Source organism: Barbus barbus (assembly GCF_936440315.1).
Source record: "Barbus barbus genome assembly, chromosome: 39".
Taxonomy (NCBI): Eukaryota; Metazoa; Chordata; class Actinopteri; order Cypriniformes; family Cyprinidae; genus Barbus; species Barbus barbus.
The window spans coordinates 7088175-7107057 of NC_136717.1; the positions used below are offsets into that span (position 1 = coordinate 7088175).

At 36.2% G+C, this 18883-nt stretch overlaps 1 protein-coding gene across 3 annotated transcripts; it reads right to left on the reverse strand.

Annotated features, from left to right (window-relative positions):
• Window positions 1–883: 883 nt before the first annotated feature.
• LOC306858891 (sugar phosphate exchanger 3-like) lies at window positions 884–18413 on the reverse strand. Of its 3 annotated transcripts, none has more exons than XM_079399672.1 (15): window positions 18296–18413; window positions 18061–18186; window positions 17200–17320; window positions 16081–16173; window positions 12446–12529; window positions 10801–10946; window positions 10484–10580; window positions 6894–6978; window positions 6141–6331; window positions 5903–6044; window positions 4109–4210; window positions 3902–3949; window positions 3643–3794; window positions 3233–3298; window positions 884–2722 (listed from the first exon to the last, which is right to left on the reverse strand). In XM_079399672.1, exons 2-15 carry the CDS (start codon window positions 18114–18116, stop codon window positions 2630–2632), a joined length of 1476 nt encoding a protein of 491 aa, XP_079255798.1. In that variant the 5' UTR covers window positions 18117–18186; window positions 18296–18413; the 3' UTR covers window positions 884–2629. The 3 variants fall into 3 exon arrangements, with proteins under 3 accessions (XP_079255798.1, XP_079255799.1, XP_079255797.1); XM_079399673.1 differs by having other exon boundaries at window positions 18061–18125; window positions 18296–18409; XM_079399671.1 differs by having other exon boundaries at window positions 18061–18201; window positions 18296–18405.
• Between the last annotated feature and the right edge of the window lie 470 nt (window positions 18414–18883).

Consider the following 18883-nt stretch of genomic DNA (forward strand, 5'->3'; position numbering starts at 1 on the left):
TGTCCTATCAAAATAAAGGTAGCGTAAGAAAGCCAGTAAATTTAACTAAAAAAATTTCAGTTTTTCAAGTGATCAGTGATTTCAATGGCAATTCAAATTGCCTGTTGTGGTGCTGAATCAAACATGTTAGAATTAGGGATGTGCCAGGATGGTCGTAGGACGGCCCAGTGAGCTCCTAGCAGTGACGAGTTTAAAATACAGTGCAATACAATTGTAGAATAACTTCTGGGAGATCATTTTAGCATTCCATTTAGTCAATGTCATCTGTTTGCTATACAGTGCAATGTCTTTGAATTTTCTTTAGTTCTCTCAACAAATATTAATATATGTGATTACTGTGATTAATCAGTTAGGTGATTTTATTAAATATTTCTTGCATTGACACATTTTTGATTTACTGGAGCTCAACCATCCAACTACCAGTTACAATTCAACTTCGAATTGGAACTGGTTTCCGATCAATCATATATTTTTTGAGGATACTTCTCTACTCTTCTTCAATAAGTAACAGGGAAACAAGGATATTGAATTTATGGGACACACACACACACATTAACGCTATCCCATGGCTTTTTATCACACTTTTCCTTTTACCGTTGTAAATGTAATAAAAATAACCCATACTAAAAATATTCTTTATAACACTATTAAGGTCCTATGGTTCTTTATGAACGGTTTCATTTGTTAACAGTTGACAAGCTAACAATGAACAGTGCTCCTAAAGCATTTATTAATCTTATTTAATCTCAGTATTTAATATTAGTTAGGGCACTGTGAACTAAAATGAACATGGAAATTTTGATGAACGTCAAAGCTTTTCCACCTCATTATTCCAATCTTTAGTGTGGTAATTTGGTGCTCAAGAAACAATTCTAAGCGTTATCAATGTTGAAAACAGTTGCCCTGCTTATTTTTATTATGCACACTGAAACATTTTTAGGATTCTTTGATATTTAGGATTCAGTCATTTAGTTCATAAACGGTTTGGTTGTATAAACACACCTTAAAGTTGCTGCTTGCTTTGCTTCTTAGAAAATAAATGCTGCCACAGTAAAAGCCAAAGGTTAACATGCATTTTAACCTTAAGAATGATTACAAGAAAAAGAATGTTTGTTGTTCCTGCACTCAAAAAAAAAAAAAAAAATGCTGGGTTAAATTCAACAACAAATTAAACATTTAACCCAACTGTTGAAAACAACCCAATCGCTGGGTTTGTCCATATTCAACCCAGCATTTTTTTTGAGTGTGTTTAATGTGATGAAGAAAAGCAATCAAGATTGTAAATGAAACTAGTTAATTTTTCCTCAATTGTTATGAACATAGAGGTGACAGTAGAGGCTGAGAATGAGTGAACAGACAGATGCATGGATGGTTGGGTGATTGACTCTAAGCTGTTCAGTAAAGACATTATTCACCTGTATTTATTCTGACAACTACATATGTAGGAACAATATACCACACATTTCAAACATTCAAGCAATAACTGTACAGGTTCCAATAGTTTAAATACAAAACATACATTTGCTGAATTATAGTGTTACATTTAAATATACCATTATACACTTAGTATGAATTAAAAAAAAAAAAAGTGCACATCTAACACCGAAATTACCACCCCCCAAAAAACCTACATGATGCCTATGTCCTCGGTTCAAGTAATCATTCTATTTAATCAAGCTACAATAACCATGAATTAAGCTCAAGAGGGTCCTGCCCTCTAACAATAATTATAAAACTAGAATTTAAAAACTCTTTAAAAAAAAAGTGTGCTAATGGCAATACACAGAAATAAAACAGAAACTAATTTTAAGCAGCATTCCAGGATGGTATTCATAAATGGGATGATCTGAGGGAGAGATCTGTGACAAATCTAAAACAAATTTGATTTGGTTTCAATATCCAACCTTTAGAAATGACCACACTGCCATTTCATGACCCTTTTGTTCAGATAGTGGTTACCAGAGTAATGAGGTACAAGTCATCAGATTGCCAAGAGTCTTCCAAAATATAAAAACCACATATTTTCTGCCTGAACAATGCCTTGATATGGAGTTGCCAGACTAAACCTGACCCTGGACCATAAAAGCGGTCTTAAGTCGCTGGGCTATATTTGTAGCAATAGCCAAAAATACATTGTATGGGTCAAAATTATCAATTTTTCTTTTGTGCCAAAAATCATTAGGATATTAAGTAAAGATCATGTTCCATGAAGATATTTTGTAAATTTCCTACCGTAAATATATTAAAACTTAATTTTTGATCAGTAATATGCATTGCTAAGAACTTCATTTGGACAACTTTATAGGCAATTCTCTCAGTATTTAGATTTTTTTTTGCACCCCAGATTCCAGATTTTCAAATAGTTGCATCTCAGTCAAATATTGTCCTATCCTAACAAACCATACATCAATGGGAAGCTTATTTATTCAGCTTTCAGATAATGTATAAATCTCAATTTCGATAAATTTACACTTATATCTATTAAGGTTTTGTGGTCCAGGGTCACAAATGTGAGGTTTCTGTTGTTTGAAATTACATTCAAAAACAGAAAGTAAATTCACAAATAGGATGTCTGTTCTTTCAAAATGCCCCTATTTGTCTATTCACATTCAGCCAAAGGAAGTCCATCTCAGAGCTGATGCGTTCGAGCTTGACTGTTCCGGCACATGGAGCGGATTTCACGATAAATGAGTGGAATGATGAAGAGTATACTGCACCCTGTCTGTGGATGAGAGAAAGACAAATTTTAAAGTGTTTGCTCAGCTCAACTTTCAGAACATGGACTTAGACTTTAGAGTAGATGCTACATTTGAAGGTGAAGAGCAATATTTTTTAATGTTCTTTTATTATATACGTTTTATTTTAAATATAGTATACCAAGATTTGGCACACTTTTCTTTCTTGTGTTGATGTATTTTCTGTTGAAATATTGTGCCCTTTATTTCAGTTATATTACATTATGTGATTTGTAATGAAGGGAGGGACATTCTTATTCTAGAGACCATTTGACTGTAGAGCAGGATAAGTCATTAATATTTTAGGTCTGTTTCCTGTTTTAACGATTTAGTTTGGTGATGCTAATTGCACAAAATTATGCACTTTGCATTGAATTTGACGAAGGAAAATGGGGCTAAAGCACAGTCACTGTTCACTGAATACTTTGTCCACTGAAAATATGTGCGTTTAATATTTCACTGGCTGAATTTGTGCTGTTGCATCACAATTCACCTACCATAATTATGAAGAAATAGAAGACACACATCCATCCTAATTTGCTCTCGATAAGCGATACCAGATACTACAAAACAGAGACATTTTTAAATTAGTACTTACACATGAAATAACATGTCATTAAAAAAAAAAACATACACAATGAACATGATTTGCATTCAACTTCCATAGAGCATATTTCAGAGTGAAATAGATAATAGAGTGAAGTAGGGACTTGATTTTATTCCTTCTGCATTTGACTAGATCAGGAAAATTGGGCTATGACATTACTGATTAGTATATTTTATATAAATTATTAAAGCGGCATAAAGATTACTGTGGACTTTATTAGCCCCACAGACACAAATAAATCTTGTATGTCGTTAAATGGTTTAAAACCAAAGAAAACTAACTTTTGGAAGAAAGCATTACCTGTCCCCCCGCAGCGCCAATGCTTCCTGTGCCGTCCACTATTCCCGTGACGGTGGCCAAAGCCGCCTGACTATTCTGCAGTGCATCCTGTCGACCCAAATCTGCAGAGATCGCTGAACTGATCATGTTTGATGGGCCCCCGATAAGGAAACCTGAATCAAATGATAAAAATATTCAAATGTTAGTGGTTTCCTAAACAGGAATGAGGAATAACTAGTTCATAGTTAGAATTTTTGTTGTTCAAATTATAATGTGTCACCTGTTGTTGCTAGAAGAGCTCCATTTATCAGCTGGTTATTTGGAGAGTCTGAGGAAAGATTTAAAAAAAGTCTTTGACAGAAATTTATTAAAAAGTTGAAAACAGACATTTATGCTGCTTTCATGTTTCAAATTATGATATAAAAAAAGAAAAGTCAGAAAGGGTACTCAGAATTTCTAGACAACATGATTTAGTCTGTAAACTCACGGCTGTATCCCACTAACGCTCCCATGGCCAGCAGCAAACTGATCGCTAACACAGGAGCTCGCTTTCCCAAAAGATCTGAGATCAAGCCTTGTACTGTTCCTCCTGGAAGAGATTGCATTCTGCACATGAGCAAAATCTTTACACTGTGATTGCAAACTACCTCAGGAAGAAATGTAGTTTCTAAAGGTCTCAGCAAAAATATTTTTTTTCTACTGCTAACAATTGGTCAGAAGCTGCCCACATATTTGCAGGCGGTGTTTTAGAGAAGCATTTAAATGTGAAATGAGGAAAACAAAAAAGAGGAGAAAAAGTAACTCCTGTCTGTTATACAAAACACTGGACCAATGGCAAGTTCAGAGCCATTTCATACCATTAAAACTCCAAAACAACTAATTTTTGTTCTTTCCTTTCCTAAACAAGGCAAAGGCAAAATGTCTGTTTTAGGAAAAAAATATTTTATTAAGTTCTAAATATTGTAATGTATTAAAAAAAGTGTAATATTAAAGAGTTTAATCAATTGAAGGGTTCAATCAAAGTATTCAAATTGTATGGTTCAAGAATGCATTTCTGTTTTTCAACAAAATCTCACATAAGCTGATATAAAGACTTCATATAACTATAGAAATGAATGTAAATTGAATAGGAGATAAAGAGCAACCAATATCATTCACAACATCCTAGCAAGCAATGCATTCAGGTTGACTTGTGTGTCATTTTCTGTAGAATAGCTAAATTGAATATTGAAAAAGTTGAATATTTCTTTTTGGACAGTAAGATTTTTTATGTTTTTTTTTTTAAATAATCATCTTCTGCTCACCAAGCCTGCATTTTTTGATCCAAAAATACAACAAAAGCAATAATACTGTGAAATATTTTTACTATTTAAAATAACTGCTTTCTATTTGAATACATTTTAAAATGTAATTTATTCTTGTGACGACAAGGCTAAATTTTCAGCATCATTACTGCAGTCTTCAGTGTCACATGATCCTTCAGAAATCATTCTAATATGCTGATTTGCTGTTTAAGGAACAGTTAAGTACATTTTTCAGGATTCTTTGATGAAGAAAGATAGACAGATCTTCAAGATCTATTAAGACATTTATAATGTTACAAAATATTTCTATTTCAGATAAATGCTGTTCTTCTGAACTTTCTACTCAAAGAAACCTAAACAAAATTCTACTCAGCTGTTTTCAACATAATAATAATAAATGTTTTTTTTTGTTGTTGTTGTTGTTTTTTTGAGCAAATCAGAATATTAGAATGATTTCTGAAGGACTGGAATAATGATGCTAAAATTCAGCTTTGAAATCAATGGAATAAATTAAATTTTAAATTAAATTCAAATAGAAAGCAGTTATTATAAATAGTAAATATATTTCACAATATTACTGCTTTTGCTGTATTTTGGATCAAAGAAATGCAGGCTTGGTGAGATTAATAAATTATTAATAAGTTAATTAAGTCCCTGATATTACTGCCTATGATTGGATTATTTGAAACTACATTTACAATATGAGCATTTATTTTAAAATCATTTCTTGTATTGTTAATATCTAACCTGTTTTTTTGTCATCTGTATGTTTCCATTAAAATTGTCTGATTATAGTCATGATGTTCATTTGTTGTTTCATCTTTATGATCACTGACAGAAATCAAAATCCCTTTGTTAATGACCACTTTCACTAGTAATTGTGTTGTTGATCTTTTGATTGGCTTGTTTCTTTTAGAGTGAACTGAGAAAAAAAACTTAATTGGTAACGTCTGGTTAGAACCAAACTGGGTACTGACCAATAATGCCTCCCACATCATACCACACAGACAGCCGGTCGGCCTGAACCTCCTTCCAGCCGAAGTTGTTGCTGAGATAAAATGGCAGCCAGAAGAAGAAAGAGTAGTTGACCAGCTTCAGACATGCATAAGCCAGAGAATACTGCAGGAGAAAGACAATAAATCAATCTAAAATCTAGTCGACAATAGTGGTCCATCACTAGTATGCAAGTAAGGAAGCGTTTAAATGGACACTGACAGGAATGACTCCTGGCAGGCTGAAGGCCTGGAGAAAGCCTATGGCTTTGGGCTGTGGTTCAGGCTCCTCATCCTGCTGCTGTATGGAGTATTCATCACATAACTCATCTTCATCATCACTTATGAGAGGACGCTGACTGTCCGAGTCTCTGGTCACTGATCTCAGACCTGTCTCAGAGTAGTCACTTAGTCCTTAAAAAAAAGACCAACAGATGAAAACAATCTTGAACACTTAGTGTAATCACTATTATACACTTTGCTATATATATATATATATATATATATATATATATATATATATATATATATATATATATATATATATATATATGTTTATAAGAGATTAGAAATTAAACTAAAATGCCAAAATGAATCATTGCAGACTATAGGCCTGTTCACATTAAGACAAATGTTTGGTGCATTAATTCAGAATGAACATTTTAATTTGAATGAATGGCTGTTTTGATTGACACAGACATTCACATGCCGTCACTGTGACAGATATTTTACAGAGAGGTGTTCTAATCCCATTTCTATTGCACTGCAAGAATAATGGCTAACCAATAAGATTTGTGCATTTGGTTACTTAAAACTATGACTTGCTCTAGGAGTTCACAATCACACTATTTCGCTATATGACAGTGAACAGCAGAGGAAGTACCCAAAACCAGCTCTCTTTTATCTGTACTTTTGTATTTGCTGTTGTTTAAGAAACACTACTGCAAATACAAAAACTGTACAAAGATAAACTTACCAATTTCTTTTGGGGATGTAAGCAGGCCAAAAAACACCACTACACCACCTGCAAACTGCACCACTGATGTCACGAGAAAAGCATACTGAAACAAAAACACACAAACACTTATCAACATTGTTTGTATGCAAACTAGCTAGCAATCCCCTCCCCTAAGAAAAACCCTCAGACCCAGAGTTTTGCATACAGTGGGTAAAACAATTATTTGATCCCCTGCTGATTTTGTGCGTTTGCCCGCTGACAAAGAAATGATCGGTCTATAATTTTAATGGTAGGTTTATTTGAACAGTGAGAGACAGAACAACAACAAAAAATTCAGAAACGCATTTAAAAAAAAGTTATAAATTGATTTGCATTTTAATGAGTAAAATAAGTATTTGATCCCCTATCAATCAGCAAGATTTCTGGCTCCCAGGTGTCTTTTATACAGGTAAGGAGCTGAGATTCGGAGCACTTTCTTAAAGGGAGTGCTCCTAATCTCAGCTTGTTACCTGTATAAAAGACACCCTGTCCACAGAAGCAATCAATCAATCAGATTCCAAACTCTCTACCATGGCCAAGACCAAAGAGCTATCCAAAGATGTCAGGGACAAGATTGAAGACTTACACAAGGCCGGAATGGGCTACAAGACCATCGCCAAGCAGCTTGGTGTGAAGGTGACAACAGTTGGTGCGAATATTCGCAAATGGAAGAAACACAAAATAACTGTCAATCTCTCTCAGTCTGGGGCTCCATGCAAGATCTCACCTCATGGAGTTTCAATGGTCATGAGAACGGTGAGGAATCAGCCCAGAACTACACAGGAGGATCTTGTCAATGATCTCAAGGCAGCTGGGACCATACTCAACAAGAAAACAATTGGCTAACACACTACACTGTGAAGGTCTGAGATCCTGCAGTGCCTGCAAGGTTCCCCTGCTCAAGAAAGCACATGTACAGGCCCGTCTGAAGTTTGCCAGTGATTCAGAGGAGAACTTGGTGAAAGTGTTGTGGTCAGATGAGACCAAAATCGAGCTTTTTGGCATCAACTCAACTCGCTGTGTTTGGAGGAGGAGGAATGCTGCCTATGACTCCAAGAACACCATCCCCACCGTCAACCATGGAGGTGGAAACATTATCAGGGTTCCAACTCTAAGTCAAATGTCAAATTCCCTGACTTTCACTGACTAAAAAGCTGAATTTCCATGACCTATAATGAACGTAAAAACAGTCCGATGTTGTGCGGAGCACTTTTTTCGCTTTTTACCGTTAAATGCTCTGATATTTTTTATACTTTTTATTTTTAAACTCTGTCTTTGAAGAGGTCATTTTGCAGCCAAAGCTCCTAAAAATGTAAATTTTCTGGCATATTTGCCTTAGTTAACCGGTACAGCCTGGTGACTGCATTTGACTTAGTGATTGCCAGTTGACGAGTGGGAAGGGAATAAAATGGAGCTGAAAAAATTAAAAGTAAAAAAAAAAAGAAATTAAAAAAAGTATTTTTTCAGTGGTTAAAATTATTACTTGCCCTGTTAATATTTTCACTAGCCTTGCCACAAAAAATAAATAAAAGTTGCTTTTATCAATTTAGATTTTTGTATTCTAATAAATAAACTTTACATCAATATTTTAGATACCAATACAATTTTACAATTTCAATGTTAATATCACAGCAAAAAAACAAAACAAAAAAAAAACACTAGCCTAACTAATATAAAGTTCAAACATTATTAAAGATAAGTGACAGCAAGTAAATAAGAACAAATGAACAAATTGCAAGTAATAGCAAAATTAAATATATAGCACAAAGACAGAAATGAAATTTTGCTTAAGTTTTTATGTTTGTAGGTGTTCAGGTACAGAAATTTAACAATTACTTACAAAATAACATTTGCATATTCTTCACTCTGCGTTGCACCTTGATTTTTCATTGCCATTTGAAATTAGTGGCAAGGTAACCACTGCATTTTAATCATGAATCAATCCAAAAAAAAAAAAGAAAAATACACGTGCAAAGCTCGATTTATTTTAGACTGCATAATTTCAAAATCTGAAGCAAAAACAGAATGGTGTGAACTTTGTGAAATTATGCTATGTGAAACAGCAGCCGGGCTGAATGAGACGCAATTTCACTCTCTGACAGCAGATGGCACTTATGGTACAGCCATACAGCGTTTCCTTAGTTGCCGCTGTAAACCCTGTGCGCGTTAACATTTAAATGCATTATACAGAGGCAAGATGAAAAGAAAACACCATGTAAACTTTTCTGAAAACAACCAGTTCCCCTCGGAAACATTCATCTAAAATTCAATATTTAGGATTCCTATATTTTGCGCATCTTGTTCTGCCTGTTATGGTATTTTCTCCTCTTAGCATCCGTCCTCAGCATCTCTGGTCTGTTAATGGCCGTTTACAGACTAATTATAATAATAACGTAATATTTCCACACAAATGGCATTTGGGAAAATGATTGCAGTGCAGTTTGTGTGCACGGAACAGAAGATGCTTTAAAATAAAACAAAAAAATGGCTGGTCGAACGGGTGCATGTAATCCACTGTAAAAATTAAATATAGATTAATCATTGTTAAAGCTACAAAGTCACTTGCCAAGATGGGTTTTTTATACTTTTGTATGTATTTGCCCATTCAGGGAAAGGAAGACACGGAAAGAAACTCAATTCAGGGCTCGCGCGTGTCAGAGTCACGGCTGTCTGTACACGCTGTTTATGCAGAACACAGCGCGCGAGTACTGAATGGAGTTGACAAACAAAAATCCCTGATATTCCATGACTTGGACTTTCATGACTTTCGATGTCTGGAATAGACCTTTTAAAATTCCAAGATATTCCAGAATTTCCATGACCCGTGAGAACCCTGCATTATGCTTTGGGGGTGTTTTTCTGCTAAGGGAACAGGACAACTGCATCGCATCAAAGGGACGATGATGTACCGTCAGGGCCAGGGCATTGAAAATGGGACGTGGATGGGTATTCCAGCATGACAATGACCAAAAACACACGGTCAAGGCAACAAACGAATGGCTCAAGAAGAAGCACCTTAAGGTCCTGGAGTGGCCTAGCCAGTCTCCAGACCTTAATCCATAGAAAATCTGTCATAGAAAATCAGCCTCGATACCTTAATTACTTGGAGAGGTTCTGCAAAGAGGAGTGAGACAAAATCCCTCCTGAGATGTGTGCAAACCTGGTGGCCAACTACAAGAAACGGAATTGCCAATTGCCTCTGTGATTGCCAACAAGGGTTTTGCCACCAAGTACCAAGTCATGTTTTGTGAAGGGGTCAAATATTTATTTGAATTATTAAAATGCAAATAAATGTAAACTTTTTTGAAATGCATTTTTTTGTTATTCTATCTCTCACTGTTCAAATAAACCTACCATTAAAATTATAGACTGAACATTTCTTTGTCAGTGGGCAAACGTACAAAATCATCAGGAGATCAAAAAAAAATTTCCCCCACTGTGTGTGTGTATATATACAGTATATATTTTTTGTTTTGTTTTTCCATTACATTGTTTAGAATGTTTATTAAGCTGGTTTTCACACAGGACCGTTAAATGATGCGTTTCAGTAAGAATGATGTCCCCCTCACCTCATAGCCATACTTCAGGACACTGGAGGCAAGAAATGCACCCAGAATGTTCCCCACGGATGCACATGCACTCCAAAGGCCAAAAATAAACCCTCGCCTGGCAGACAGAAGATATATGCGGGAATCAGAAAGAAAGGAAGAATAGAAATGAGGCCGATTTGTGCAGGCGAAAAAACATTTAGCACAGTGTCACATCAGTACATTTAGCACCTGATTATACTGGATCTGGGATACTTTTGCGCTAAAGTACTGTATGCAAAAAACTAATAACAATAACAAATAATATTAATAATCCCACACTACATACTGACACCTACCCAGATTTTCCAAACCAGTTGCCCATGATGGACACAACACAAGGCCATACTGTAGACTGGAGCAGTCCATTTATCACCCACAAGGTACAGTAAAAGTACACGTTGTAGAAGTGAAGCCACTCTGTCAAAGTGCCAAACACAAATTCCTAAAGAAAAGAGAGGGTGAATGTAAATAAAGACATGAATTCACTGATTATTATTTTTGATCACTTTCATAGGTTCACTCAATGCTGTGTCAGTATCTGAAGCTACTGGAACACCACCCAGATGTGACGATTGCCTAAAGCCTGTACATAATGACGACCATTTATTGGCTGATGGTGCATCATTTGGGCCCCTCATATCATGCAGTCTCACAGTTTGGGACAGACTAAATTTGAAAACTGTGTCAATTTGATTTGTTAATTCTATGATTTGTTTCTGAGTAGTAATGGCATGGGCAAGTCCTTTTAAGGAACTGATTACGTGGTGCCTCAAAAGGCAGTGTTAGCGCCATCAGAAAATAAATAGTGTGGAACAGTGGCTGTCCACTTTTTCAGCGGCATTGGGCCAGATTTACTAACAGTTTCATAAGCATAAACCATCTTTTGGTGTTAAAATAGGACTGTCAGGATTTACTAAAGACGCACAGTGAAGAATTAGCGCTGAAAAAGCATGGACACCATTTTTGTGCCTGACCTTATTGAATATGCATTTGTAGGAGTTTCCCTTTCAGATGCAAAATTTATGGGAGGAGAGCATTAAAATAAATCATGCAATGCGATTTACTAACTTTTGCGTTCGTCAAATTACTGGTATTTGCACCATTATTTATTGTCCGAAAAAAGCATGTCTTAACGCAAGGCAGTCATTTGTGCTGCTTTTGGTAGAATTGCGCTTTAACGCTAATTTGCCCAGTTTAGTAAATCTGGCCCTTGGTTCTGGAAGTATTTTACCATAGGCAGTCTTCATTTGCAAGTTGCAAACCATGAACCAAACTAATCAGCTATGAGGTGAAACAATACAAATACAATTAAATACAACCCAAGCACTGGGTAAAATATGGACAAACCCAGCGATTGGGTTCTTTAGACCCAGTGGTTGGGTTAAACATTTAACCCAACTGGTGGTTGAAAACAACCCAGCATGTGTTCTGTCCAATATTGACCCAGCACAGGGTTGTATTTAACCCAGCATTTTTTTTAGAGTGTAGTTTTTACCAGGAATTCACATGATTATTTAAAAAATAAGTTTAAATAAAATAATAAATAATAAATAAAATAATGTGGACTAATGGCCTCAACAAAAACATTTACCACTGATTAACTACAGCTTTCGTTATCATTTATACTGTAAGTTATCGTTACAAACCAGTTCTCAATCAGTAATATCAAAGTAATATTTTGCTTCCACCAACTGTTGCACTGTTCTTATTCACTCTAGATGGGTTTCAGTCAATCTTCACACCTGGAGGGTCTTCCCATAGTACCTAGCTACTAATGCAGCATCTAGTTCCCTACTCAGGGAACCAGTGTTAACATACAGTACATAAGATGTTTTCTTTATGTTATACTTTAATGCATTCAGCTCCACTTAAAAAAACATGAGATTAAATTAAGTTGAATCAATTCACAGCCCTAGTTACACATTTCAGTAGAATACCAACCGTGATAGCAGATCCACATAAACCAAAGGACAGAACATAGCGAAGGTTGAATCGATCGCCAATTACTCCACTGATATACAAACCCTGAAAGAAAAACAAACAAAACACAAAATAGACTAGAGTATTTTTCATTTTTTTGAAGGGAATACTTCTTCACAGTATAACACAAAGTGAATTAAACTTCAGGGATATCAATTTGTCCGGTTAGGAAGCATAAGCGATTGTGAATCAGTTTCATGGTCACAGACAATTGCTCTCTCATTATACTTCCAGACTGATTTGTCCCTAGTTTTAGTTTTTTTGTTAGGGTCCTTCTCAAAACTTATGAGAATTATTAGACTGCTAGGGGCAGTCGTGGCCTAATGGACAGAGAGTTGGACTTGTAACCTTAAGGTTGTGGGTTCGAGTTTCAGGTCCAGCAGGGATTGTAGGTGGGGGAGTGAATAACCAACACTCCACCCTCAATACCACGACTGAGGTGAGACCCTTGAGCAAGGCACCTAACCCCCAACTGCTCCCCGGGCGCCGTGTATGGGTCACCATAGTTGAGTATGGGTCACCATAGTTGCAAAAGGCAGTATCTGCAACTCAATCCGGTTGCACAGGTAGTCTAGCTCCTCCACAATGGCACTTCCATATGTGCCATTGCCAGGAGGTTTGGTGTCTCCCAGCACAGTCTCAAGAACATGGAGGAGATACTGGGAGACAGGGCCGTAGAGGTGCAACAACCCATCAGCAGGACTGGTATCTGGTCCTTTGTGCAAGTTGGAACAGGAGGAGCACTGCCAAAGCCCTCAAAAATTAGGCTACTGGTGTTCATGTTTCTGACCAAACTGTCAGAAAGACTCCATGAGAGTGGCATAATGGCCCAACATTCTGCTCATAGCCCAGCACTGTACCAGAGTCTGGAGATGCCATGGGGAATATTTTGCTGCCTACAACATCATCCAGCATGACCGTTTTGGCAGTAGGTCAGTGATGGTCTGAGGAGGAACATCCTTGGAGGGACACACAGACCTCCACATGCTAGCCAAAGGTATACACACTGCTGTTAGGTACAGGGATGAAATCATTCTGAAATCCTCAGAGCCACTATAAGACCTTATGTTGGTGCAGTGTGCCCTGGTGCATGACAATAGCTGATTTTCCACTGTTGGGCCAGTGTGAGTCAGCGCTTTAAAAGGGCCGGGCAGGGCTAATAGCCTCGGACCTGTAGCACCGAGCCCAAAATCACGATGCGTTTCCACCGTCGGGCCAGAAGCTCCGCAGCGCTTAACTAAAACCCGCCCTTCACGCAACCCCATGATTTCACTAACAAAGAAGTTATCAGAAAACTAATCAGAAATAAGTCACTGGAACTAGCACGATCACAAAACGAACATGATAAGAGAGGCTGTTTGTTTGCATGTTTTGTTAAAGATTTAAATCCAAAAGCATCAATGTTTTACTATAATAAGTGATACATTGATCATAATGAATTAATTTATCAGGATTGAAAATTAGGCACACAGAAATAAAGCGGTATGAACCGTTATGTCACAAAAGAAAGAGGACCTGCATATTCAGTCGAGTGTGTTTCTGTTTATTTGTAGTCACAGTATACATCACATTTAGAAAGAATGATCATTTCTATATTTTTTCCATCTAAAATACAAACCGAGTAGCAGAGGGAGCTCCCGAACAAAAAAACATTATATTTTTATGACATATGTGGAACTAAAGTCTCGAGACAGATAGAATGTTACTAAATAAATACACGATTGTGATGCCGATTTCTTCAAGCAGGTGGTAATGGGCTAGCGTCTTTTGCATTGCTTATTCTTCCTTGTAAAGGTGATCATAATCCACATCTGATCTCAAACAGAAGTTAATTCAAACACTCGCTGCTGTCTGAAAGTGAGTTTTGAGCTAAAGTTATTTTAAAAGTCTTTAATGCTGGTATTATAGCTGTTAAATATATGAACTGATCCACAGTGCTAACGCTTTCCAGGCGTCTAGCCCCAGTTGGCCCAAGGATTTCGTCGGCCCAAAAAACCCTGGACGTTGGCCACAACGAAAAACCGACAAGGCACGATCAAGCCCCGGAAGTGACAGTGGAAACGCGACTGGCCTTGGCACGCCCGCTTTTGGTCCGACAGTGGAAACACGGCTAATGCTGGCCTCATGTAGCACACACTTGAAAGGCTGCACTTTCCAGAGATCACATTTGTCAGTCACATAAAAGATTGATGAGTTCAGAAAAGTAACCATTATAAAACATACTGTTATTCTGTGTGAGCCGGTATACATTACTGTCATTTATTTTTTATTTTGGATTGTAATTGTTACTTTTTAAAGGGGACATCGGATGCCCATTTTTTCACCAGTTGATATGATTCTCTTGGGTCTTAATGAAAAGTCTTTAACATACCTTGGCTAAAATTTCTCAAAGGTAGTGTAAAACAACTCCCTTTTTACCCTGTCAAAAAAGCATTGTTCACAGCGATCCGTTTCAGTGGATGTCCCTTTAAATGCTAATGATCTCTGCTCACCCCACCCCTCTCTACCATGGGGTGACGAGCCATTCTCTGAAAGGCTGTAAACTTGTAAAAAAAAAAAAAAAGATGTATTGCGTCTGACCTCACATCACTTGTCACCAAAATAGTCATCAGAAGATATGCTTCAAGCTTGCGTCCATATGTGGAAATTGTCTAAGTTTATCTAGGTTTTGGAACCAATTAGGATTTTGCTGACTTATGCATTGACGTAACTAACAACCTCTGTCAGGGTATAATTGTGGTGATTTTTGTAAAGCAGGTCGGCCTACGAACTCCAACGCGAGTGTTGAAGCGGACTTCTGCAGATGAAACTGCAATCTATTTTCTTCAGTGAATTTTTCTTTAATTAAATTGCAACTCTGACTCCTGGTCTTTGTTCATCATACCTGGTCCATGGGTTTTAACTGTTATTCCCCAACAGAAGTAATGTGGTTTGTCCTTGCCGTTTAATCCCTTAAAACATAACTGGCTGTGTTTACATGAATTTTGTGTCATAAAGCCATTTTGAGACGCAAGTACATTAAACCACTTATACAGAGTCGCAGACAGCACAAAGCGCGCGTAAGCATTTGAAATTGAAAGCAGCCTTCTGTTAGTGAGGTTCATATTTTAAATATATAAATCCACTGCATTCCAAACCACATAAATTATGACTTTGTAGAGCATTTGTAAGGAAAATACCAATGGACGAGACCGCACACACCGGACCGGACGAAGTGCGCATCCTGTGCAATGAAGCCCGTGAATGTCGTTGTAATTCGCTTCAAACTTTCTGAAAGATTATTTTATGGAAGGTTCAAGTGGTGTATGTGTGTGAGGAATTGGAAGCAAGCAGAATATGGGTGTTTCTAAAGCAAACTCAGCATCATCGCACATCTGGTTAAAAACTAAGCTCAGAATCGATTCAGAAATTCTCCGAATCGATCCAGAATCGCGACGCATCGATGGATCAATTTTTTCTCCCACCCCTACCTACTGTCACAGTAATATTTTATGGTTCAATATGGTGCAGCAGCAGCATTATGTGTTCATAACAGACCATCACGGTTCACCCACAACCCCCAAAGCCTGCTACACCTATTCCTGTTTTTAACTTACCACAGCATATGAGAAGAGAAAAATTGAGTCCAGAGCACCCAGGAACAGCGTGGCCTCTCCCACATCAGCAAAAAGTTTGTTTTCCTCCCATGTCTAAAAATATAAACAAAAATAAGTGTGTAGCAACATTTTTAGATTATATTTTAAATTGAAAGGTGTACATTGGACTTAGTCTAAGTGCTTTGTACAACTATATTGCTAATTGTGAGAACGTTAGTTTGTATTTTTTCCAAACGGAAAGAATATAGTGTTTGAAATACTGATTTAATGCTTGAGATGCCCTCTCACAGATTTCCAAATGGTGACCACAAAAATATTAATCTGAACGAAAATATTAATTTGAAATCTAATATTGATACAGTTTTGTGAGGTATTATTCATAAGATGAGTATCAGTACAGTATTTTGAGGATAAAATATTACAATACTTCGAATCAATGTTTCTCTCACCTCTACCTAGCTGAACTAATTTTCTCTGTAGCATGCAGTGACATAATAAGAATAATACATGCATTGCTTGGTTTTTAATAAGATCATATTCCGGTTGCACTTTATATTAGGTGTCTTTAAATACTATGTGGGGAGGGTTTTGTGGTGTGGTTAGGTTTAAGGGGTAATTACAGGTAACATTTTTTTTAAATACAAGTACAATGTAAAAACATGCATGTACATAATAAATGCATTGTATCAAATTATTAATTTAAATGTAAGATCATAGTAGTTAAGGACTATGATCCATATTCCAAAAATGTAAACCATAAAAAAAAAATTGAAAACCTTTATATAGACAGAGTACATTTGTTACACTAAAAGAGTTAGTCTGTTTCTGTTCTGGGTTTTAAGATCTGAGATCAGACTTTAAAGTCTGTAAAAAAAAAAAAATTCTTATGAAAAATACATAGATTAAAAATGTATTACTGGTGAATAATAACAATAATGATAATAATATTAATAATAATCTCATTCCTACTATCATATCTATGAGCCTATGGAAAATGGTACTCATTTAGATTATAAAAACTCATAGAAATTAAAAAAAAATAAATATATATATATATATATATATATATATATAAATAAAAGTTATACAGAGAATGGGCAGTCTGTATTATATCCTTACCTCCCCAGGAGACAAAGATGAATTGCTGCTGTTCTGCTGGAATGCTGACGGTGTCCACTGTGCTGAGATGCTCACTTTCACATTACTGAAAGTCTTACGTGATGAGTGAAGCAGGACATAGCTGGATAGAGAGTGGATGTTTTTAATTACAAGTCATTCCATTTAAACTTCAAAACCATATGGCACGCAACAGGAATACAAAGCAAACTTGGCACATGTATTTTAAACTACATTTTATTTTATTTTTAAAGCATTTCTTCATGCTCTTAAATGCTGCCTAGCGAAAGTTTTCACACCCCTTCACTTTTTCCCCATATTTTTTTTTTTTTTTTTACATATTGCAACCTTATGCTAAAATGCTTTAATTTTTATTTTTTTCTCCACATGAATTATTTACACGCCACACCACAAATCAACACCAAATCAAATCATGAGGTCAAACGAACCACCTGCAGAGCTCAGAAACAGATATTGGGAAGACTACAAACATTTTTTTTTTATTCTGATGTTACATTACAATCAATTATAACCTTCTAGGTTCCTGTATAACAGCTAGATTAATCATATAACATTTCAAGTCAGCTGTTTAAATGACACACAGAACTTTGTGCTACATGTCATCTAAGATGGCAAACAAGACAAAGTTCAATATTATTATGTACAATAAAACACTGGCTGACATATGTCAGTAAACCATGAATGCAAAGCATGTGACTAATTTTTTCAAAATCCAAGGACCTACAAAAACACTCTTGGCCAACATAGGGGCCACAATAATAAAGAAACGCTAGATATGCTCAGTAACATAGCCAGACCATTACCATGATAAGAACGGAAGGCGTTAGGAACAAGACAGCATACCTGAGGAAAGTGAGGAGGAAGGCTAGCAGGTGATGATAGGTATAGGGGGGCCACATTATATGGGTCTGGATCAAGAGGGGGAGGAAGTGGAGGATCTGAAGTCTTCAGGACACTCTACTGCACCATCTAACGTTACAAACACTACACATCCAATCACTGTAAATGAATCAGCGTTCTTACTGTGGCACTTTAATACTCGTCCACAGATACGCTAATAGGAAACATCAATACTCACCGTTTAAATCATTTGCTGTGAATTGATCTCTGGTTGGAAAATATCGCAATTATTTATTTTCCGATGCTGGACGCAACGTAAACACACGCTAAAGCGTAAACACGGACGTCACCCGGATGTTGCAAATTTCAAAATAATAGTCACTTTATTACTGATTTAAACGCAAAATAAAAAGCAGAGATGTTCTTAATATTTTGTAAAGATACCAACCTTATTGGTCTCTTACAGCTTTATAACATAAAAGTAGTAACAGCATAAATGTAACATTTACTAAAAACAATACTCGAACATTCAACAATAGCAAACACCATAAAAAAAATAAAAAAAAAACTATTAAAAAGGAAGTAAAAAGGCACAAAAGTGTATGGAGGGGGCCAGAGCAACTTACTGTGCCTCCCGTTGTTTTTACAATTATCTTTTGTTGTAGTTAATTAAATAGAAAACAGTTAATTATTTTAATAATATATTTTTTATAACTATGAACATCAATTCAACATGTATTTAAAGATGTCATAATGGCGTTCTCTTGATTTATTTTTCTACACAATTTTACCACATAACTGAGGTTCAATCCTTTATTTTTCACTG

What these genes read in the sequence shown, in the direction of transcription:
- LOC306858891 (XM_079399672.1), bottom strand. Translation starts at nt 18,116, where the DNA reads ATGTGGCCCCCCTATACCTATCATCACCTGCTAGCCTTCCTCCTCACT. An exon ending in CATCTTTGTCTCCTGGGGAG is followed by an intron (nt 16,174 to 17,199) that starts GTAAGGATATAA and finishes TTATATTTTTAG; the next exon opens with ACATGGGAGGAAAACAAACT. An exon ending in TCCTGAAGTATGGCTATGAG is followed by an intron (nt 6,979 to 10,483) that starts GTGAGGGGGACA and finishes TTTTTGTTTCAG; the next exon opens with TATGCTTTTCTCGTGACATC.